At 41.6% G+C, this 23,615-nt stretch overlaps 1 protein-coding gene across 2 annotated transcripts; it reads right to left on the minus strand.

The window, feature by feature from the left end:
• Positions 1-4,804: 4,804 nt before the first annotated feature.
• Positions 4,805-21,617, minus strand: LOC138196602 (vascular endothelial zinc finger 1-like). Of its 2 annotated transcripts, XM_069146812.1 has the most exons (6): positions 21,518-21,617; positions 17,853-17,918; positions 13,942-14,693; positions 9,514-9,583; positions 9,223-9,385; positions 4,805-7,799 (listed from the first exon to the last, which is right to left on the minus strand). In XM_069146812.1, exons 1-6 carry the CDS (start codon positions 21,548-21,550, stop codon positions 7,459-7,461), a joined length of 1,425 nt encoding a protein of 474 aa, XP_069002913.1. In that variant the 5' UTR covers positions 21,551-21,617; the 3' UTR covers positions 4,805-7,458. The 2 variants fall into 2 exon arrangements, with proteins under 2 accessions (XP_069002913.1, XP_069002914.1); XM_069146813.1 differs by lacking the exon at positions 17,853-17,918.
• Positions 21,618-23,615: the final 1,998 nt, after the last annotated feature.

The following is a 23,615-nucleotide window of genomic DNA, read 5'->3' on the forward strand; positions in this document are numbered from 1 at the left end:
CCTCCCCTCCTCCTCCCCTGCACGCGCATGCGAGGACGAGAATGAAAAAAAAAAATAAAAAAAAATAACACCAACTGTTTTGTACAATTCTAGTAGCTTAATTACTCTTTTACAAATTTCAGCATAGATTTTGAATTATTACAGGAACACATAGCAATAAAGCAATGGCAGGAGCATTACAGGTAGCCTATAATAACGTTGATAATGGCTGAATTCCATTTAGGGGTTCCAGCCCGGCCCATTGTGTAGGCCTGTCTCACACCGCAGCTTGACATGTCAGTAATAGGCGCAGGTGTAAATAATGAAATTCATTGTGGCTAAATTCCATCAAGACACTTCAATCTGGGGCAAAAGTATAGGCCTTTGTTCACTGTTCAACTGGACGTGTCGGAGTAGAAGAAAACACAGGGGGTAAATAATACAATTAATGATGGCTGAGTTTCACTTAGGTGTTCCAGTCAGGGCCAAGAGTTGGCCTTTTTCGTGCTGCTACTTGACACGTGAGAGTAAAAGGCACAGGGTTAAATCATACAATTAACAAGGGCTGAATTCTAGTAAGGTGTTCCAGTCTAGGCTGCGGTGTAGGCCGCTCTTACGCCGCAAAGCACAGATGTAAATAGTCAAATTAAAGATGGCTGAAATCCATTAAGCCGCCTCGGTATTGTACATGCTGACCCACACCGTCACACTGCGACTTACGGGGACACTTATCAACCAGCGCCGTTGCTTTCTTTTCCGTTTGAATTGTTGCTTCTCCTGCAATGCTAGTGTTTGAGGTGAAGAGACATATTGTACATTACATGCTGGCTCACTGCTATGAATTTTCTAGGATGCTTGCAAGGAACAGAGCCATCTGTGCTTCTCCTGATGTAACAAGTGAAAATGGCTGTGGTGCAACAGGCCTATATTACATCACAACAAGCAGATATGGGAAAAAAGTGCTGTTAAATAATTACACGAGAGGGTCATTACAGGGGTGCTGTGAGGAATTCTGGGCCCCAGTTTATTCCCCTTTTTCCTGGTACGTCACAATTGGACAGTAGCACAGAGGCCAACAAATCCAGAGTGGCTTCGGGCTCCAGGAATAATCGCCACCTTTCACCTCTCTCGCAGCACCGTGCGCCGTCATTACTCTGTTCGGAGCGAAACGGACGCACCGCAAGGCCTGCTGGGATGAGGATTTCAGCAATATGTTTTATAGACTACAGGAAGTATACAAAGTAAACTATAAAAAAAAAGATTTGAAAAAAAAAAAGAGAAGCAAATTAATAAAAGTGACCCCTTAATCCTGCGCAGACAATTCCACGCTAAAAATAAAGGATTTAACTGCAACGTGGAGACAAAGGTAGACCGCCTGTCCTCCTATCAGGACAGTGCATATATGTACAGTATGTGGGTGGGATGAATGCGCAGGTTTTCGACAACCACTAAGCAACAGTACACATGGCTGATTGCTGCAATGAGGGTGTGATGTTCCTTCCTTTAATATACCCTGATTATACAATGGAACGTGAGTCACTTCTCATGGAGCCCTGTGTTCCTCCTCTCCATCTGTCTATCCGTCTCTTCTCCTCTTCTGATTGCGGGAGAGACTGCGCTGTGTCTTCACACCGGCCGGAAAAACGCAAGAGTCCGAATAGCAGCCTCTCATGGTCGCATGTACAAATCAAGACGGCCATGTGAGGTAGGGGGGGGGGGGGGGACAAACAAACAAAGGAATCGGGAACCTCACTCGGGGTCTTTCGGTGCACCACCGAGTCAACCTCCAATCACCTGAAACCAGTGAATGTAAAGTCTGCCGATTCAACATTAAAAACTGACATTGATTTATTATGAAACTGCAGAAACGAAGCAGGCACAAGACTAACTTTCAGGCATGAGCTTATTGTTGCTGGTCCACCACTCTGTAAATTGAGTGGCGCTGTATTAACAGCACAGATTTGATGGTGATATATGCCAGCAGAACGAGCCAACTTCAGCTCTTTGCCTTCAAAACCAAGTTAGTAAGTGGCAACAGCGGGGTCAGGGGTAGAGAAGGCTTTAAAGAGATATGTCCGACACATTTCTTTCCTCTTAAATGATACTTTATAAAAATCAATTGACCTTTGTTGAGTAATAAACAGTGTGCATCATTCAGAAAATAGCTGCACTATATATATATATATATATATATATATATATAAAAACGGTGGCGCATAAGCAACGATCAGATGGTTGACAGCTCGCTGACACAACTCACGGGGCTGAGGACAGCGTGATCCTTCCCCAGCCTGACGACCTGTTAAGCCGTTTAAACTGTGGTCCTATTGGACAGCCAAAGACATCACACATAGCGTGGGGCTCACCGCTTCAGATTAAATTATACAGTGGACAGTCTGATTCCAACGTCTTTGCCGGCCGGGATTTCCAGGAGGCATGCCTTCAGGTGCGGGGAGGCTGAGCCCCCGACAGGGAACATATTAGGCCTTTGCCCCGTGCCGTCTGTCCCGGAGGACCGCGGCGCGGGCAACAGCACACACGGCTCACTGCACCATTTGGATGCATCATTTGAATTCAGCTTTCAGGAATGTGGGCGGGCCTCATTCTGCATGCAAATGCAATGTCACATTTCCAGCAGAAATCTACACGTCATTCTAATATTTACACGTTCAACGAAAGGTCACACTCTTGTCGGCTGAGGTACGAGTTTGACCTCGAGTGCATGCAAATTCTAATATTTTGTTTTTATTATTAGAATTAAAAAATACGTACCAAAATAAATACACAATACACATCGTAGTAGCTCAACTGTGAAATGCAATAATTGCTTTTGGTTTTGAAAGATAATGAGTAATAGCAGTCAAAATGTAGGACAGAGGTTCTCAAATCATTTCATATGAAGGGCCAAAATGAATCTGGAGGGAGGGCTGCGGGCCAAACGTTATGCGAGATTACACCTCAGTAATATTTCATCTATTTTACACAAAATGTAAAATACAATTTTAGAATAATTAAAACACTATCTGCTTATTGGCAATTTTATTATTTTTTTTGCAGAAGTTATTGTCAAAAACACAAAGCATCCAAAGGCTTCTTTTGGGGAGAATAAGTAGGAGCGTGTCAAACGCTGGTCGGCCAAAACATGGAAAGTTTGGGCCGAACTTGGCCCGCAGGCCCCCAAATTGAGCAGCTCTGGTTCAGGACCACTCTTACGAGCAGGTTTGATAGCTACTGTACATGACGATGACCTAACTGTCCATCTCATCACCACTCCCTTCATTTCCGTGTGGGCTGCTGGAAATTCGGTGTTTCAATCGAGGAACTGTCCTGCAAGAGGTGGGTTGAGCAAGGTCCCCATTCAAACTGCGTTCACTCATGACACCATACCTCAGTCCACAGCCTTTTAAGAGGAACTGACCACATATACTGTACCTTTTCCTGTCTGCAGTGCAGAAAGTCACTTAGTTCCTTAAATACTGAGTGAGAGACCCAGTTAGGTGGAAGCACCGCGCGTGACTTAATCTTAAAAAGTTTGAACGTCTGTTTGATAGAGGTCGTTTCCTTTCCTTTTTCTCTTTAAGAACATAGAACCATACCCATTGCCTGTTTGAAATGACTGCATTCATACGCAATCTGGAAGAGGAGGAAGAATGACAGCAGTGAACTCCAGTTGACCTCTACATCGGACATAGCAGCTAAATTAGCGAATATATTTAGTCTCTGCCTTTTAAATTAAGTCATTTTAAAAGAATGCATGTCCCCCAGTTCCAATAAAATTCAAACTCGGATGAGACAGATGGATGTAAATTGCCCACACTCCACAGGGACAGAGGACTACTATGACAAAATGTGCAGAGACAACACCATCTACTGGACAACTGTAAAAAAAAAAACAAAAAAAAAAACACACGTCTCATCTCATTCAGCTTTCAATACTTTCTCTGCTGGTCTGACGTTGGGGGCAGAACACTTCACCAGAATCGTGGCAATTTTGGGTTGACGGTTTTGACGGTTAATTACATCAGAAGATGGAAGAAGAATTCAGATACTTTACTTCAGTAAAAGCACCAGTACAGCAAAGTAAAAATACTTCCATTACAAGTAAAAGTCCGGCATGAAAAGTCCGACAGAAGAAATGAAACTACACGAGGGGGAAAAACAATCCCTGCTTGGCGGAGCTGGTGGCGGCTTAAACATTTGAAACACCAGCCTGACCACACGCTGCCTTTATGCAAGACGTTAGAGGGCAAACAAGTCAGACACCACTGCTTTACTCATGAACAATACATTGTACTACAAGAGCTCGGTATATCGTCCATTGAGCGATATCTTCAACTTTAAAGCGTCTTAACTAAACGTAGCACAGTAGAGAGTAGAATATTTCCCATCTGAATCGTAGTGCGGTGGAAGTGTTATCGAAATATCCAACCAAATGCGCACTTCTGTCTTTACGACGACACCATAACAGTATTTGGCCAACCCCCCCCCCCCCCGTTCATTCACGTTTTGACAACCGAAGACTGGTTTCAACGCTACAATCAATCAAGTTTTTTGGCCTATAGATGGCAGAAGAACTCCAAAACTAGCTTAAAAGGTCCCCCCCTCCCCCCCCCCCACCGTCTTGACACGTTAAGCTGCCATCTCCAGCAAGGCCAGGATCCTCCTGGTTGCACTTAGCGGCAGCCTGCGTCACTTTATCAGCGTTTAGGTAGCACCCGCGAGAGCTGAGCAAGAGCAAAGCCCGGCGCTGAAGCTGAAGACGGTTTTCACAACGTTGGTGCGTTTCAATACTTCAAAAAAAAGTAAAAGCAAAAGAGACAAAGACTCCGTTAAGAAGAACATTTAAATAGGTTTGATTTTCTTTTTTTTTTTCTGTAGTTGTGACATGAATGGAAACCGGACGCTGCACAGAAGGGAGTCTGTTTGGAGATCGGTTAATAAAGAGTTGGCACAGTGTGACAATAATAATACAAAATAAAAATTAAAAATAAAAAACACCAATTTGATTGAGACCAATATTTACCTCCAGTTATTTTGTTTGTCATATCGGGAGTACAGGTTGGCGTTTTGAGTTTTACAACATAGAAAAACATAAAATCCTAAACATCGTTGTAAATACTATTAAGCGGTAACAAGCTCCTAAGTGTCTGTAATTGTGGCGCTGCGTTAAGGCTAAACAGTACCGCATACATGAACACAATTGATAGTTTTCTTTTATTTAGACAACCCAAATAAAAGGCACATAACATTGCGCATGTTGTAATAATTTGACAAACGTACATTTAAAAAAAATGTAGGAATGTTTGACCTTTCTGCTAATCAGAAAGCCTAGCCTCTCATATATACAAAATTATCAATGTTAATGTTCTAATACAAAAGATTTATAAAAAAGGTTATCTTATCTTTCACATCTATTGTAACTACCATATCCTTGGAACTAAAATAGTTTTGTACAAAGATATACATTCAACTGCTTTTACAAGGGTCCTGGAATTTCCAATTGACAATTTTTCCTTAAAAATAAAGAGATGTTCAATTCCACAAGAAATATTCATCACATTGTTTCAAATTTGGCAAACAGGCTATTATAGTGTATCTACGTAAATGCATAAGAACAAAAACAGCTAACACTAATATTTCTGTTTAAAACAAAAGTTGGGAGAAAAAAAAAAAAAATTAAAAAAAAAAAGACAAACATGCATATTGCATTTTGCAGTATAAACTGAACCAACTCAAAAAAAAAAAAGGAAAAAAAAAAGGAGCTGCAACACTGCTGAGATAACATGGCATTCATTAAAAAATACTTCAACAGTTACAGTGTTCAGGGTCATGCAACGTCAATCTTGTCCCATTTTTTTTTTACTTTCTCGTTTTTGTAATGGACACAAACTCGCATTTCATCCGATTCGTCCAGCTCTCGGGCCACATATCTACGCAGACTCGACTGGACTCTAAAAAAATAAATGTAAAAAAAAAAAAAAAAAGGTACAGTATTCATTCCGTTGTACAGTCGATGATCATTTTAAATGGACGGCAATTTAAAAATCAATAAGTTTTCAACTTCGTGTTCCTGACTGAAGTCAAGTTGTTGAACAGCGTGATGCTTTAGGGAATCCGAGCAAGAACACGGAAAGTAAGTCGAAATTTAAGGTACACAGTAGATGGCAGTTTAAAAAAATACAACCGAGTTCATGAGTGATGGGCTTTTCTGTGTGTTTCCTGAGTGAAGGGTCCTTAGTATCATCATGGGGCTAGAACAGATACATAAATAAAATAAAATAAAAAACAAAACAAAACAAAAAAAAACAGTGTACAGAAGAGTCAGCCAAAACCATTTAGTCACCATTGTGATGACAGTAACAGCCTGAAAAAGCTTCACTACAAAGGCCTTTCCCAGGTTCAGCCACTAGATGGCGCTCAAGTGCAGGCCGGCAAACCACTTAAGACTCCGATTTGATCTTTGATAATACTGCTGCTCACCTGCGTGTAGGATATGCTTTCAGTGCAAGACTCATTCCATTCGGACTTCGTGGAAACATGAACACTACAAACAGGCAAAAATAAAATGCAAAATAAAAACCTTTGTGTTTCCGTACAAATAGAAAACAAAGCAGAAATGTGTCAGTTAAGAGGACGCTGCTGAAGTGCCCCACTTTGAGTGACAAAAGCAAACGACAAATAAAACAACTTAAAAATGCTGACGTGAAAATACATTACTATGTCAACTGTACACATTAGTCACTGTACCTCGAGAGCATATCTACTATCCGAGAAGAAAAAGAAACGCTAGAGCATCGTGAAAAAATAGTCTTCCATGCAATTGGAAGCTGCTGTCCCTTTTACTAGACTCATTTCCTATTACATTAAATAGTGATTAGCAGGCTATAGTTAAAAACAAAAACAAAAACAAAAAAAACAAAAAAAACAACAACATACAAAGTAACGCCCAGAGGCTTTGGGAGAGAAGCTGCAAAACATCAAAAACGGCAATTTGTAGTTATTGCTCGAGTCCATTTCACATCTCCCTTTTACAAAAGCACAGGTGTGTTTTCCAACGGAGTCCTCCAGAGGGCCTTGAGGAATCCTCTCGTCTCGTTTGTCATAATACAAATCACAGTTTCATCTTTCTAACTGACTACACTAAAGTCTTACGGCTGTCCTGATTTCAAGATAAATCCTACTCAAACTCTACTCAAGTGTTCTGCACCACACGTCAGTCACTCATTTCAACTTGGTTGGGATGCAGCTGCAACTTCGGGAGCTCCTACCGGCCCGCGCAGCTCAGGAATACTCCACTCCACTCCAGGGCCTCGATCAAGTGAATATTGTTGGAGGAAGGGGGTGGGGGAGAGGAGGGGAGGAAGGAGGGGGGGGGGGTGTAAGCTGGGCTCGCGGTGCAAATGTGAGGACAGGAGCCTCTCGCGTCACTTCACTTTTCCCTTTCTTTTTTTGGCCAGTTCAACGCCGTCTTCTCCTCCTTTACCAGGGCGGGGAGGAAGGCAAGACTTGGGACAGGAACGGCATGCTGTCCACGGACCTCATCGCGATGTTGAGCGGGCCGGCTATATTCATGGCCATGGGGGTCGTGATGGCGACCGGGTGGGCGATATTCATGGAGGCCGTGGCGGGGATGTTGACGGAGGCGATGTTGACGGGCCCGGTGATGGTGACCGGGTGCTGCAGGCTGACCGGGGACGTGATGTTGACCGTGTTGGTGCTAATGTTCATTTGCGCGGCTATGGTGACGGGGTGGTTGTTGTGGTTGGCGCTGACCCGGTTCATCGCCGTGGTGATGGGAGCAGAAATGGTCACGGGTGTCGCTGAAGCAGAATGGCAGAATTCATTACACAACGCCGCCTATTTACCTTCACGCTCCGCAGCTAGAAACCAATTAGTCGGGAGATAGGAGATAAAAAAAATATATAAAAAAACCCGGCAGCGGCCTCGACTGCAGGTTCACGTAGCAAAATATATAAAAAAAAAAAAGGTTTCAGCAGTCCTAAAACAGGACGCCAGCAGGGTGACGGGGCCGAATATCAGAGGCTTCACTTACAGCGATGTGACCGCCAACCGTCTTTTGAGGAGTTTAGAGATACCAAAAAAAAACAAAAATAAATCACACATCAGATGTAAGTCAAGAAGCCGCCACTTTGTTTCTGTTTTGTTTACAGCGTTAAGAGACGGCAAGCAAGATCATCGAGCGTGAGATTTACAGACAAGACCTTGGTTAGTTTGACCTAGTGAGAAGAAAACAAACAACAAAAACCAATTGTGATTTGTTTTTTTATTTCCCCCGTAACACCTGGGGTAAATCACTCCCTTCACAGGGTTTTTTTTAGATCGTTGCATTCAAAAGTGCTCGACTTTGCGGCGGCTTTTTAAATAAAGTCGTGCTGCGGTTTGTGAAGTCTTGTCTTTTTTTTCTGTGGCAAAAACTGCACGTTGAGAATTTATTGAAGATATATATTAAAAAAAAATAAATATATCTATATATATATAGATATATATATAAAAATATACATATAAAAAATATATATATATATATATATATATATATATATATATATATATATATATATATATATATATAAAAATAATCACTGCCTTTGATATTAACCAGACTGCAGATCACTGAAATACAGGAAAAGACTTTTTGGTTCTCAACTTCTGAGCCAAAGAAGTGACGTAGCTTTAGAAAACAGCATGTGACCGCAACATACAAGACATCGGCTCCATCTTCAAAGTTCAAACCTTTTTACAACCGTAACGGTGTAATTCTCACGATCGGACCGTATTTCCCATAAACCCCGTCACCTTTTTTTGTTTTTTTTCCCTTGTCAACCAGCATGAGGTTAGTTTTGATGATGATGCTGAAGGGAGAGGTCGACGTGAACGAGGAGGGTTGTTTTTTTTCCCCCCCAGAAGGGCTTCGCGTGGGCCGGGACGCCTCCAGAAAAGCTTAACTGCGCGAATTTTGCAAAATTGCGAGCTCCGGCAAATACGTGGGACGGGTTACCATTTAACCGTCGCAATCGCAAGACAGCGATTTTCTGGCGGTGCCGGTAAACCGAGAGGCGCGTTCGCCGCGACCGGCGTCCCGAGGACGACCCCCCCGCGCACGTCCTCTCGTTTGCCGTCGGGGGACGGGACCGAGCGTTTCCGATAAAAAAATAAAAAAGGGCTTTTACTGCGCGCGGTGACGCGGCGGTGTTAAGATGTGCGTTTCTGACACGTGTGACACACCTTTGTTACAGGAGTTAAAGTTGGTCTGTCCGTGAGTCTTCAAGTGACTGGTGATGTAGGCTGCGCTCAGCATCTTCCCACAGATGCTGCAGGTGACCTTGCCTTCGTGTCTGATCATGTGGGAGCGGAGTCGGTCTTTGGTGGCGAAAGCGGAGGTGCAGGCCTGCGGTCGCACAGCAGACAGGGGTCAGAGGTCAAGCGGGGTCCAAACAACAGCATTAACGGTGATAAAAAAAAAAAAAAACAAGAAAAAAGAAGAAGGATGTGGACGGTGACGGTCAGGACACTTACCGTTACTTGACATTTAAACGGTCTTTCTGAGGAATGCACATGCTTCACATGGCAGCTCAAGTGGTCTGGCCTAAATAACAACAACAACAACAACACAAAAACAACACATTTAATCTTTGGATGGTGATGCAGTGAGACGCACGAGTTCATCCACACTCCTAGTGAAGCACAGAACATGTGATGATAAGAGCCGCTAAAGAGCTACAGTCTATTAATAATTCATATTATTAGATTACAATCATTAATTCATATAATGAGATTTGACTTTTAATAGTGGTGTCTTCGCTCTGAAAAATCACCAACTATTTGAAAAACAGGTCAATTGTAAAGCAGATATTATGTTGTCTATATATTACTAATATTACTATTACTGACAGTAATTTTACATTTACTTTAGTTGTAATTTGACCAGGAAAACATACAAAGAAAAACTTAAACAAGTGCGTATGATTTACTGACAAAGAGCGCCATGTAAGTTCACAAGCACAAAATGTCAAATTTGAAAATGCATTGTAAGTGCAGAAGTATACGGATGTGCTCTGTTTGCTTTGATAATGAGCGGTCGGGCACAAAAATCCCTCAAATTTCAGTCAATGCCGGTTAATTCTTCCTGATCAATCGTGCGTGAATCAGTTTGACCTAGTTTCAAACACGCGACACAATGAAATGGAGGATGTTGTTTTTTTTTTGCATTTCCCACTTGACACATGAATAAACTGACAGCTTGCTTATTATTACAGTCGGTTTCTTTTCCCAGCATCTTTGTCATTACAAATATGACGATGGAGATGATGTTAACGAGAATTTCCAGGAATGTGTCGGTTATTTTTAGACTAAAATCCACATCTGAATTTGCACATCTCTCTCTGAGGATTAGGGAGGAGACTCTAAAGGTACAACGTTAATTCAATTTACAACAGCATTAATCCATGCAGGCACTGAACTATTGTATTCCTGACAACAGAAAGCAGCTGTGAGAAGGAATTAAACACATTTTTACAGTTCTGGAAGAAAACTTAAAAAAAAAAAGAAAGAAAAGAAATTCAGCCTTTAAACAATTAGTTATCAATGTGATTTTTAGAAAATGTAAAAGATATTGCTCTGTTTTAAGTGGCGTTTGCTTTCTCACTGAACTTTGCATAAATATGTGATATACCTTAAACTTAAAGAAATGGTTGAAAGGAGATCTTGACAAGTGCTAAAATAACACTTTAATAAACATGTTTGTGGTTTGACTTCCTCGGAAATAAATAAAACTGTGGAGGGTAAAACTAACAAAAAAAAAACCAACAAGCAAACATGGATGACAGCACATCCTCCGTGTTTATCTCCTGTATAATTTACAGAGTTCACTGCGAAACAGCTATTTGCCTCTTGACCTTTACAGTGAAACTCCAGCATTCACAAATTCTTCTTGGCACCGATCATCCTCTGTCAGCGTGTTAGTTCGGGAGAAGCTGTGAGCTGAATCATGTTAGAAAGGCCATCGCGGAGGGAGTGGAGGGCTGCAGCTTTGGCAGCTGCTCTCGAACCGGAAAGTTTCGTGCTGCTGGATTATTTTTTAATACAAATGAGAGGAGTCAAGCAGAATCTTCTCAGTCGTGCCGTGAACCGGAATCAGGTTCGCTTTTTGTCCCGCTGACGAGGAGCGCAGACTCCAGACAGTGGCTGCCTACAGAGCTGGCCGAGTGGCAGTGACTCAGTGCCCTGCTATTCAGTCCCCATTCTCACTTTCCAGTATGCTGATGAATCCCTACGTCACCCTGTTGGAGGCATGCCCGAAACTGCCCCGCACAGCGCACTGCTTAGGTTACAGCTTGGCCCGGGGTGGGGGGTACACACCGCTGGTGTTTTTGTTGAAGTCGTGCTGATCTTCTGCCGTTATCAATAGTCTCTGCTTCATCAATACTGATTTCAATACACCCAGAGTTTAAATAGGGTTTAAAGAAGAGGCCATCTTGAGGCCCTCCTTTCGACACAATATTTATTTACTCCGTATTAAATGTGTTGACCGAAACGTTGCTGCACGGTTCACTGAATTCCCAGGGGAAAGAGACTGTGACATGCTGGCGGGAACTGCAAGTGACAAGTGATGCCCCCCCGTCCCCGTCCCCCCACCTCCCCCCTACCTCTCTTGATACTTCACTGGTGCTCGCCCATGTGCGACTGTTTCAACATGTGGTTGAAATGGCGAGGGGGTCACTACAAGTACAAATCTAAACTGCTCGACCAAAATAAATATATAAATAAGAAGGAAAAAAAACCTCCACTGGTAGGTTAGATGCCCATACAATCCATCTATATGAAATTATGGTGGGACTGTTTAATCCAAACACCACAGGCTCAATAATTCACATACAAGTGGTTGCTATGGGTCGCAGTTCAATGCACTTTTAGTAAAGCATAAAATATGAGCTTGCATCCATTGCATTCTTTGTTTAAATAGATAAATCCCATCTTTGTATTCACAACCAAAAAACATTCCAAAGAAAAACATGAAAGCATGTATAAGAGGTGATTCTTCGTAGTCAGCATGTTTCTTACACATGAAAGATATTTTCAGGCTGTCTGGTACGTCGTCAGAAAAATCCAGTTTGTCAGAATTTGTTTATCATAGTGTTATTTTTAAACTCTGTGCAGAGACATCAGGACTTTTCTCTATGACCCAGGAATGCAGCCACCAGAGGGTGAAATTACTTTCTATCTCCCCTCCCATAAGAATAAATTAGATCTCAGACGCATACTTCCTGTTTACAACAGCCTTGTTACTTGAAAGCGCATGAATAAACTAGAGCAGTTGTAAAAACAATCTTTTTTTTTTCTTTCCTTTCTTTCTTCTCCCCCCCCTCAATTTTCTCTTTAGTATTTGCTATAGTGACTGTGCATCTTCCCCGACGCTGATGAGCCCGCTGCAGATCAGGTACACGTACAGAAAAGTTGTGAGCCACCCGCTCTCTCTCGGGTTATTCTGGACAACAAGCGAAGCGTGCAACATGTTGTCTGATCACAGAGGGAACATAAAGGTGTTTACACCTGATCCTAACGGCCACACTTGCAGATGGACTGATAAGCCTGCTGCAGCAGAGGGCCGGAGACGTAATGCTATTTGGCGATAACGGCGCAGATTTTTGTTTAAGACGGTGCAAAAACATTCACAGCGTCGCACTCAGTTCTACACACGAGAAGTGCTACGATTGATAGTTGTGTAACAAATGAAGACATTATCAGCGCTGCACAGCTGACCCATCAGTGCGAAGCGGGTATGAGTGTCAGATCCTGAATGTCTGATGTCGCGACCCGTATCCTCCCATCCGATAAGAGTGCACTTCAACCTGAAGTCACATCTCAAACAGACCCGTCTCTAGCTGCAGCTGGAGAACACTTCTAGATATGTTTGTGGGCGGCACTGGGCCTGTCTCAGGTTTATCAACTTAGTTGGATAACTGCAGCGAAGTAAAACCTGATACACTTAGTTTCGTGCTCCACATTTAAAGGCCGCTATAAACCGACTGCTCCTGCTTTCTGAGACAGTTCAAAAACGTACCTGACAAACAGTCCTGTGTAGGTTTTAGGCAGTTGGGAGAATTCTTTCAGAAATAACACAATGAAAAGTTTTTGTTGGCCATTTAAATTCATTCAAAGTGCAGTAAACAGGAAAAAATAAATCCTAAATCAATTTAATATTTGATATGAAAACCATTTGCCTTAACACCAGTTTGTTTAAGTACACTTGTGTAGAGTTTTTCAAGTTACTTGGCAAGTAGTTTTTTTTAAATTTTCAAACATCTTTGAGAACTTGCCACAGTCTTTTTGAGGATTTAAGCTTTCTCAGAGTTTTGTGGGGACCAAACCACCTGTTGCAGGACTCCTTATTCTTATTAATAGACTGGCTGTATGTTTGGGGTTGTTGTCACATGCCGTAAAATGAATTTGGGACCAACACGATACCGGCATAATGGTATTGTATGATGAAGAATATAATGTGTTGCACAGTGCTGCATAATAATGGCTGTTTAGGACACTTAAAGTCAACTTTACAAACCCTGTTTATGTTACGCTATTAAACAACTCCTCTTATTCATAACTTCCACAACCTTTAGAGCTACATGAGGAGTGTACAAAGACAAGTGAAACAGTAATGTTATCTAACTGTGCAATCTCTTAATTTTTTTTAGGAATTGCCGGCTTAAACCTGTGCAACAAGTCTGTGTGGCAGCATGAAGAAAAAAAAAAAACCGCACATTGGAGATGCTCGAGTTTGAAAAGCACCTTTTAAATGTTGTGTTTGCTTGTTCGATAACCCGCCTCATGTTTTTCTAGTTAAGAAATGCTACATACTGTTTACATGAGTGTATGTCACGAAATTAGAACTATTTTTGGGCCAGTTGTCTCAAAGATAAAATGCCCCCCCCCAAAAAAAACTCTTACCTGGAAAAGCCTTTCCCACACACAGAACATACATAGGGCTTGTGGACTCCCCCGTCATGAGAGCGAACATGGTAGGTCATTCGGTCCTTCCTTTTAAAGCGTTGCTGGCAGATGGGGCACTCGAAAGGCTTTTCGTCCGAGTGGGACAGCTTGTGGCGATTCAGGTGGTAGACGTCACGAAACGCCTTGCCGCACATCTCGCACCCGTGGTTCTTCTTGACAGGTTTGGCAGGTTTCTTGGGGACGTTTTGGTGCGGCACATTGCCCATTGCGGACGATGTCATGATACTTGCGCCTGAGGAAACGGAGGTGGTCGCCGTGGAGAGGATGCCCGCTACCGTGGAGATGTAGGAAGGGTTGCCGTTGTTCTCTCGCGGCATGGTGGCGATCATGGGTACCATGGTGGGGGCCGTTTGAGCCGTCTTCTTCGGACGCGACACCATCTTGATGCCGGTGTGGCTGGACTCATGGCGCCGCAGATGGTAGCTGTCACGGAAGGCCTTGTTACAGTAGCCGCACACGAAAGGGGTTTTGCCTTTGTGCTCCTTCTTTATCACAGGCACTGGTGGCCGAGGACCTCCTCCGCTCGCCACATTGTCTTTGAGGAGATCGGCGGCGCTGGAAGGTGGTTTGTGGTCTATTTGGATGGGCAGGATCGGCTTCTGGTCAACTTGTTCGGCTCCAGCATTAAGAAGAGGCAGCAGGCTATTCTGGGCCACCTGGTGCTGGTGGTGGAGGGCTTCATTGGCCTGCTGTTGAAACAAACGCACAGACATTTTTAGTAGCGCCAAGATAAATTTGAGACATTGGGTGATGAAAATTGTATAAGAATCCTCTAGGCAGTACAGTAGCTAGTGACACACCAACATTAGAGATTGTAGTTTCAAAAGAGTGACAGCCCCCCTCCACCCCCATGTGTAAAAAAAAAAAAAAAGCAGAAGAATGACCACGGCAAACCACAAGTGTTGCTGATAGCTGTAGTGACACTAGAGTCTTTTGGGAGACAAGAGTCAACTTTGACAACTGCATGAAAACAACAAGGCTCAGTGAGATGTTATGGAATACAAAATGGGCACTGAGCCTGTCGTTAATGAGACCGACGCAGCGTGCCACTAATGTAAAATAATCCAAATATACTGGATGAAAAATTATCCCATCATGACGGTGCTGATTCATCATGTGACTGCAAAGCAGGCATACCAAATTAGAGGCATAGCAGAGTCCACTTTAACTGCCAAGAAGAGCAGGCCACTAGCTCAGCAGCAGAGCTCAGCGAGGAGGCAGAAGTGTGGTTTAGTGAAAGAGGGAAATGTATAAACAGAAAAATACAGGTCATCAAAGTAGACAAAACATCAAAGATCACATGGCACAATGGCTTTATGTGGCCTACTACACAACGTTTCCACCGGTTTTGCAGGTGCAAACCAATGCCAGCTACTGCCACAACACAACTGGGACAAAATGGCTGAAGGCAATAATAAGTGATGACCAGTTGCTAAGCTGGGTTTCATTCATTTTAGTAATCAAATTTCCTGACAGAGGAGGTCAGGCACACCTTGGATTTCTTGCCATAGCGCTGACCTAAAACAATAATCAGACCGCTCTGCCTAAAAGTGATAAAGTGATTTTTTTTTTTTTAGGCAGAAAGACGAGGGTTAATGACTATCAACAATCTAACAATCAAGCAAGATACATCCCTACCTATCAACTTAAAGGTTGTTGCTTCAATATTTGACTTTAAAGGCAAGTTTGGAGAAAAGCAAAACTAAAAATGTCACAATGTGTGACTGGTAAATGCTGCTAAAAAAAACAAAAAAAAACACCTGGTAACCATTTATTCACTGCAAACTTAATCCTTCCTTTAGCTGCCTTCAAAATTGAACTCTGTCGACATAACAGCTACCTCAAACAGCTTAAGTTGGTTATGTTCAAACCAAAGCTAGACGTTGGTCTAAATCTCCAATTACACTGCTTTGTTTTGTTGAAATGCCATAGATTCCTGTTCACCCAAGGACTACCTTTCCTACATCCACTGAAATAACACAGAATCAAACACACAAGGGACCGCTCCTAATGGTCATTTATTCTTTTCTATTATTTCTAATTCCCCCGTTGCTCTACGGTTTTATTTCAATACTTCTGTTTAAGTTTCTGCGGCTGACTCTGCTGCCATCTCCGAGAGCCTTTTTTCATATCATATCTAAACATTAAAAAAAAAACAACTATCAGTTAATTCTCTTCTTTCAGAAAACGGACACAGTCAAGACGACTATGTTGTCAACCACCACCAAGAAAGGACAAGGTGAAATATTTGACCTTTCCCTTTGAGGTTCAATCATCCATCGAAGAAGGCTAGCTAAGAAAGGAGTTGCAAAAGAGGAGACAGGGGACTGAAAAGAAAAATGAACCACACAATGTCCTCCTTATGTCATCTAGCCTATTGTGAAAGACACAAATCTGAGCAGTGATGCACTCGGGCCTCAGCAGGGGATCTTTGTATGCTCATCTTCATTGATTTGGCTCATCTATTCATGAGACAGGGACATTGTTTATCCACCACACTACTCGGCTAAACTAGCCGTCATTCCCTCATACGCAATGGGACCTGGGAACTGGTGGAGAATGCCACCAAGCCCACCCATCCGTTTGTCTGAGCACCTGCTTACACTTGCCACCTTCCAGGATTAGTCATCATCATGCCAATGCTAACCCGTCCGCTGGCACACCAAGGGTGGGGCGGTGGGGGAGCTTTATGTTTGGGTGGAGGGGGGGGGGGGGGGGATACCAGCCGGGAACCCCCCCCTTTGTGAGGCTTGTGAACAGCAGACGTAGCCGCTGCAGACGGCCTGGCCTCTATACAGAGGTGCAGGGCCTGTAAGCTGCTGTGCCTTCATGCAGCTCTGACCATTTTGACACAAATGCGCTCTGACAACTGGGGCTGCTCCCTCATAAATAACATCAAAATGGAGGGAGTGTCCTGATGGCTCCACGGGCCACTGTAGACTTGAATTGAGCTCATGGTCTGAGTTAGATTATGCACTGTCTTTCTTCAATCTTTTGTGTCACACCCTACAGCTGCTCGCTGAAATCCCCATTTTTACAAGACAAGCAAAAACTATAGCTAATAACAAAAATGGACAGGAGGTGGAGGAGAAACAGGACTTAAAATATCAGAGAATTCATTTTTCTTTGGCTGGTTTTTTTCCTAGGCAATTCTTTAGTTGTTTACAAGTTTTATCATCTTTGGCTGCTACTCAGTTTGCTGAGTGGACAAAAGTTCTCGTGAAACATCACTTCTGTAATGTTGGAAGTCCTCCTGGTTTTTTGTTTTTTTCATAGGCTGTAAATCTATTGAAATACTGCATAGGTTCTGTGCCTTGTTTCTTGAAGGTATAGGCTACAAGTAGAGGTTTTCCAGTCATACTGCGACAGAACAAATGTTTTAGAGGATGTTCTGATATATTCATTCTTTCACCTGGGTTTTGACTGGATCAGATAAGAAAACGATATCAACCATTTTTAAGTACCCAAGTGTATCATCCTTCACTCAAAAAACACTAAAATCAGTGAACCAAAACCTCCTACAGGGCTGGTATTTAATACTACACCGCTATAGCAAATAGTCCTGTCAGAAACAAGGAATAGACACAAACAGATGTACTGTGGTATTAAGTCTAGGAAACATATACTTCCTGGAGCACAAAGACTTTTTGATTCAAGAAAACTGTCAACATTTCTTAAATATGGCCAGAAATAGGATTTTACAAAAAGGTACTATAGTTGACAACACTTACAAAAGTAACAAAGTGCAACCAAACATTTAAAAGCTTAAGCCAGCTGTCAGACAGTAAATTTCTGATGTATCATATGTATGGCACAGACATTTTTAAAAGCTACATGAAACTGCTCACCTTGAAGAGAAAAGAATGACATTCCCTCCCTGAACTAGGAAAACCGTTAAAATGTCCAGACTGTGGCTGAAAGTACAAACAAAAAGAAATAAATCTCCCATTCAAACATGAAATAATCAAATAATTACCTTATTACTGAATAATACCTCTCCGCTTTTGTGTTACACTCTTGTTACTCAAAAACCTAAAACAAAACTTGCAATCATGCATAAAGCAAATAAGGTTTAACAGTTCTATTATACAATCACCTTTTGGCAGCATAGCCGCCGTAGTTACACATAATGATGAGAACACCTGGTGAGCTAATTTTAATGAATTATTTTTCATGTGTGCTTTTACTGCAACAAGAAGTTAAAATGCCTCCAAACAGATTGATTGTAAAAATAATGAACACACCAGATACATGAGCGGTAAAATACAGATTCTTGCTGGAACTATTAAGCCTCAATTTCAGAAAGATTGCAGCGTCTACCTTTTGAATACGTTCATTTAATTAGTCCACAAAATGTTCGATGGGGCCACTGACGAGCAAAATGTTGAGCCCTCTTGGATAAAGCTATTTAACGAGGACTGGGTGCTTAAGTTCGAGCAAAAGCGTTCCTTAACACATTTTATGTAAACAGTGATTGGAAATGCGTCTTTGTGTGATTTTAAAAAGGCGCCGTTTGTCATAATGGACCTGTTCATAGGAAAACAAGCTCTCCTGACAACCCCCTGTAAGCGACTTGTTCAGCACCTAACGCGATCCAGAAGTTGGTGAACAAAGTTGTACATCAAACAAACTACCACCAACACTTTCTCTAAATCTTTTTCTATATGTTTTGCAGAGTTATGTAAATACAATATTATATCAAATTTAAGAGGAGTGACTCTTTTGACTCCAGATTTTACATTTTCAGTCCACTGTGTTCACATGATGAAAACTATTTTCTTCCAGACGTGTGGGAGTCTGCCAGCCAAATTCTTTGGTAAATTAGGCAAAAGATAGCTGGCTGCATACTCATCTTTTACAGACTTTTCTCTTATCATAATACAGTTAATACTGTGGGTTTTTTTTTTTGGTTTTTTTTTTGTGAGTGGGGATATTGCAGTCTGCGGAGAAAGCCAGACTGGAGTTTCAGGCACACAAGGATTGCATTATGACTTTCTCTCTGTGGGGCACTCTACCTCGCAGCGTTACCGGTGTACCACGACACACATCCAGAGCCAAACTGTTCTGAACAACATGATACACCAGCTTTCCTTCTGTAGCCTGGCACACACTGGATTTTTAATATGTTTCACATTAATAAAAAGAAGAAAAAAAAGGAGGAGATACAGCTGTACTAACAGTAAAATACATGCTGCCTCACACAAAGAAATATATTATTTAAAACACCTGACTAAGTATTTAACCATTACTTTTTTTTTATTTTTTTTTTTTTATTAACTGCATTCCTGCAAGTCATAACGTGGTGGAGAACGATGAAACAAAAAAACAACCTTCAAAGCAAGTGTCAGTCGATGGTAGGTGAATGAAATATAAATATGTTTACATCAAGAGTGCCGAATGATAGCAGCACACTGATTTACATGAAATTGACACAGTAACAGTGTGAGGTACATAATACATGCAGGGCCTCTGGCTGGAAGCCAGATACTGCACGGAAAATCGACACTGTCCATCTGCCTTTTTCATCACACAGGAATAGTGTGCAAAGATGTGAGTAAGTAATCACTCTTTGACAAAAGAACAAAATGTTTCAAATGCCTCTAAAATCAAAAACAAGGGCTGTGTCCAAAAGGGCTGCGATACATAACATAACTTTTTTTTTTTTTTACACATTTTCCAAAAACAACTCCCCACTCACATTCCTCAACTCTTGCTCGCCTTACATTAAACAGGAGGAACTTAGTTGACGTTAAATGTGAACTTTATACACACTTGAAAGAATCATTTTGAATGGAGAAACATTGCATTTCTCTTGCATGAAATCTTAAAGGTATTTTACTTTTAAATCTACACCTCCTCTCCACTTATTCTGCGACTTTTCCCCTCTCGACAACACGTTTCATACTTTATTAACACAGTGACTTGATCGTTATTGAGATTACAGTGCTGCCTACTCCTTCAGTAACTCTTGACCTGCATCTGACCACGTGAAGTAGGTGTAAAATAAGGAATTAGGATAGGTTTCTAAAGAAAATGGGTTCCAGTAATTTTTGTGAATGATAGTGAATCTGCAGCAAAGTGCATTGAGGGAGTTCCTCCCACCCACTAAAATATATTGGGACATAACTTCAAAAGATAATAAACAGAAGAAAACTCCCGTCTAAACTTGGAAATACACCTGTGACCCCCCCTGAGTGGTGATATACTCGAGATGAGGAGACATGCTTGGATTAAAAACGGGCAAAATTAAAGAATTCAAATTAAAAAAAAAAAAACGTCCCAATAAGCTGAACAGAGGGTTCATTATTTGGCACGCACGAGTCTTTACATTTTATCCTCCTGCTCCTTTCAAAGCTCATTTCTTTTTTTTTTTTCTTTTTTCTTTAAGGCTAATAAGTAAAGGCCACGCGAATTTAAAGATAAATTCATTAATTTCGAAATGGACCGATAGCCATCCATCTTTAAACACGCGGTGTAATCCACCAGAAGCGTTCAGACGCCCGTCCGGACCGCAGCGCTCACTTTGTGGCAGAACATCGATCCACGAAATTGCGTCATAATGTCGCTGCTAATTTCAAACGTGCCTGTTCGCTGCTAGCGTTAGCCGATGTTGTGCGCATACTTTGAATTCCTTTCCACCGCGATCACCGGAATAAAAAAAACGGCTCGTTCATAAACGGGAGAGAGAGAGAGCCGGTTACCGGGTCCGCGTTTTAACGGTTTAAGTTTTGTTTTTGTTGCGAGCATCATTTTTCGACAGCCTCGCCCACATGGAGCTAAATTAGCCAGCGAGTTGTAACGAAGGCGTCGTTAGCTGCTCGGCTAGTTGACGGTCGAGCCGGCTCGAAGCAGGCGGAAAGTTCACCGCCGACTTTGGGAACCGTCGTCGGGGAACCTCCGCGGGCTGATAACCGGAGTATACTCTGACCCAGCACTCGCTGAACATCACCCACTTTAAAAAAAAAAAAAAAAAAAATTAAATAAAAAAAAATAAATAATAAATAATAATAAAATAAATCTAAATGATCTGTGATATGATGCGTTTCTTCGCGGCCCGACCAGAGGAGAAGAACCGGGTCTGTCCGGGTCGTAACGGTGCAGCTGCAACTGATCCCGCATGTTTTGCTGGCTCCGACCACGCAAACAAACTTCACAAATCACAAACGCTGTCGAAGTAAATTCAACCGTGAACTAAATATTCAAAAGAAATATCAAGGCGCCTTTTTTTTTGTTGTGTGTGTGTTTTTTTTTTTTTTTTTTTCCCCTTTTTCAAACAAGATGTTGAGGTTAGATTTTTTTTTGTTGTTTTGTTCTCGCGTCATTCCCGAGCCTCACAGCTGGACGCCTGGATTCATAAACCATTGTTTTGCTCGGTTACTTGTTCTTGGTATTACTCGTTTACAAAAACAAAACTAGATTTCCTGCTAAGATACGCAGCAGTTGAGACGATTTTGAGGTTGTTTTTTTTTTACGAGCTAAGCCCAGTTTTCCCCCTCCCAGAGAGTCAACTTACTTGAAACAGAAACGTACTCCAGCTCGGCTCCATTTCCACACTTACTAATTCTGTAGGAAACCCAGTAGAAGCCTACAACAAAGCAACCAAACATGGCAGCTGAAACAACTTCCGGTAACCTCGAGGACGAAACCATTTTCCATAGTATTTGGCGGGGGGGTGGTGCTGGATTTTATATTTTTTTAAATCATTTATATCGTCGTACGCGTGGCTCGTAGGATGGAGGTAAATTCGCGAAGAAAAGTAACTTTAAACGTATGTTAAAAATACATTCGCGATAGACTTCCCGAATCCTTTCCTGTCTCACCACACGAGTAGCCTGGTGAAGTTGAATTTCTAAACACCCCTCTGGATGGTTTTTCCGCTGATGCTGTGAGGAGCATTTGTTATATTAGATTGTCGCATGTGGTTGGGATATAATTGTGATTCAGGAACATTCAGAACGTTTTAAAAGAAAAAATATATGATTGGAAAGAGGTTTATTCATCAGTACAAACATTTGGCCTTTCGTCTTCACCGCAGTGAGACTTATTTCAGTTTAAACGGACTAAGAAATCCTTTGCGTGCAGAGCAGTTTATTTTTCATTCATGGGATAGGGATGAATGAAAACGACAGAGCCCATAAACTGCTCGAATGGTCTGCAGTGGACCAAAACCAATACACATGCTGTCTAATCTAAACGATGAACAAATGGTTTACATCGTATAATCTAAGGTTAAAAATCGTTTGCTCGTCATGTCTTACATAGACTTATTCCCTGCATAATTAGATAATTTTTTAATTTACCTCAGTAAACCTCTTGAAGTAATGGTAAGCTGAGTCCCTATTTATCAGATGACAATAAAGTCCTGTGGATGAATAAGTCGTTTTTAATGTTGCTTATGAGCTGTATATATTGATAAAAGTGCAGTTGCAAAGTGAGAACTGGCACTTTCTGTGTGCTTCACCAATAGCCTATACAAAATCCTTTGGTGTATTTATTCATGATTAGTCTCAGATCCAAATGTGTTTTAGTCATCATCAAACCATACCTCAAATGATAAATGTAGCAGTCTCCCTCGAGTGACTTTGTGTTATCCTGATGTTTTGCACCTGTTTCAGAGAGGTTCATTAATCTTTAATTTAGTCTTTTAATGGAAAAAAAAAAACTAAAGTTACATATTTCTGTGAATATCAATAGATAATGATGACTGCTCCTTTTTGGAGCAGGGTAATAAATCCAAGTAGATGCAAGCACACATTATTAGGAACACAGGACTCCTCTCTGTGTTCAAATGATACTTCAAACTTTGTAGACGGCCAATACAAAAAAATACCCTCTGGAGCTACAAGAACAGTAGGTGCTGCCAAATGATATTCATAAGCACAGACAGCTGTCCAAGAGGCTCAGATAACACTTATGTCATTGTAACATCTTTTATTAAAGTCCAGCAAGAGATATCACTCCACATCTTCTTTTCTGTTTCCATGTTTGCTGTAAGATATTTAATAGACAATAATAAAATAAATCAAATGCTTATAATCAGCCTAATTAGCGAAAGTTTGTTCTGTACTGATATTTGGGTGTTGATAAAAGCAGCAGGGTCCAAATTCTGAAAACTTTCATCACCTGTGGCATGAAAATTATTTGTTTGGATTCTTTACATCAAATTTTGAAGATCAGATCAGTAATGTGCCCTCACTCAGACCAAAGTATTAAAATCTTCTGGAAAACAAGACCCCAATCAAAGTGGATACAGTTCTGTGGATGAATCACCATTGTGCACACTCTTTCCAGTGCGTTCTTTGAACTCTCTGCTCGTCAGTGAATGGCTGTTCAGTGAAGGTGCCCCCATTGTACATTTCAATCTTTGTCCCACTGTACATTGAAAGCCTGCATTCACATACAGTGCAATGAACGTTTCAGTTAGAGTTAGGGAATATGTGTGGTCAGCCCATTCTTCCCTTATCCAGCTCAAAAGACACGATAACGTCCAGCAACAGGTTCCACTTGAAAATACAGTTATGCAGATTGCTTCCTCTGATATTTTTCCTGCATTGGATAAGGAAAACTCCGATTCTCCAAAGGTAGGTGCCTTCATAACAGAAGTCGATTAT

This window comes from Embiotoca jacksoni, unplaced genomic scaffold, assembly GCF_022577435.1.
Source record: "Embiotoca jacksoni isolate LCO1_2020_lvr unplaced genomic scaffold, fEmbJac1.0.p SCAF_13, whole genome shotgun sequence".
NCBI lineage: Eukaryota > Metazoa > Chordata > Actinopteri > Embiotocidae > Embiotoca > Embiotoca jacksoni.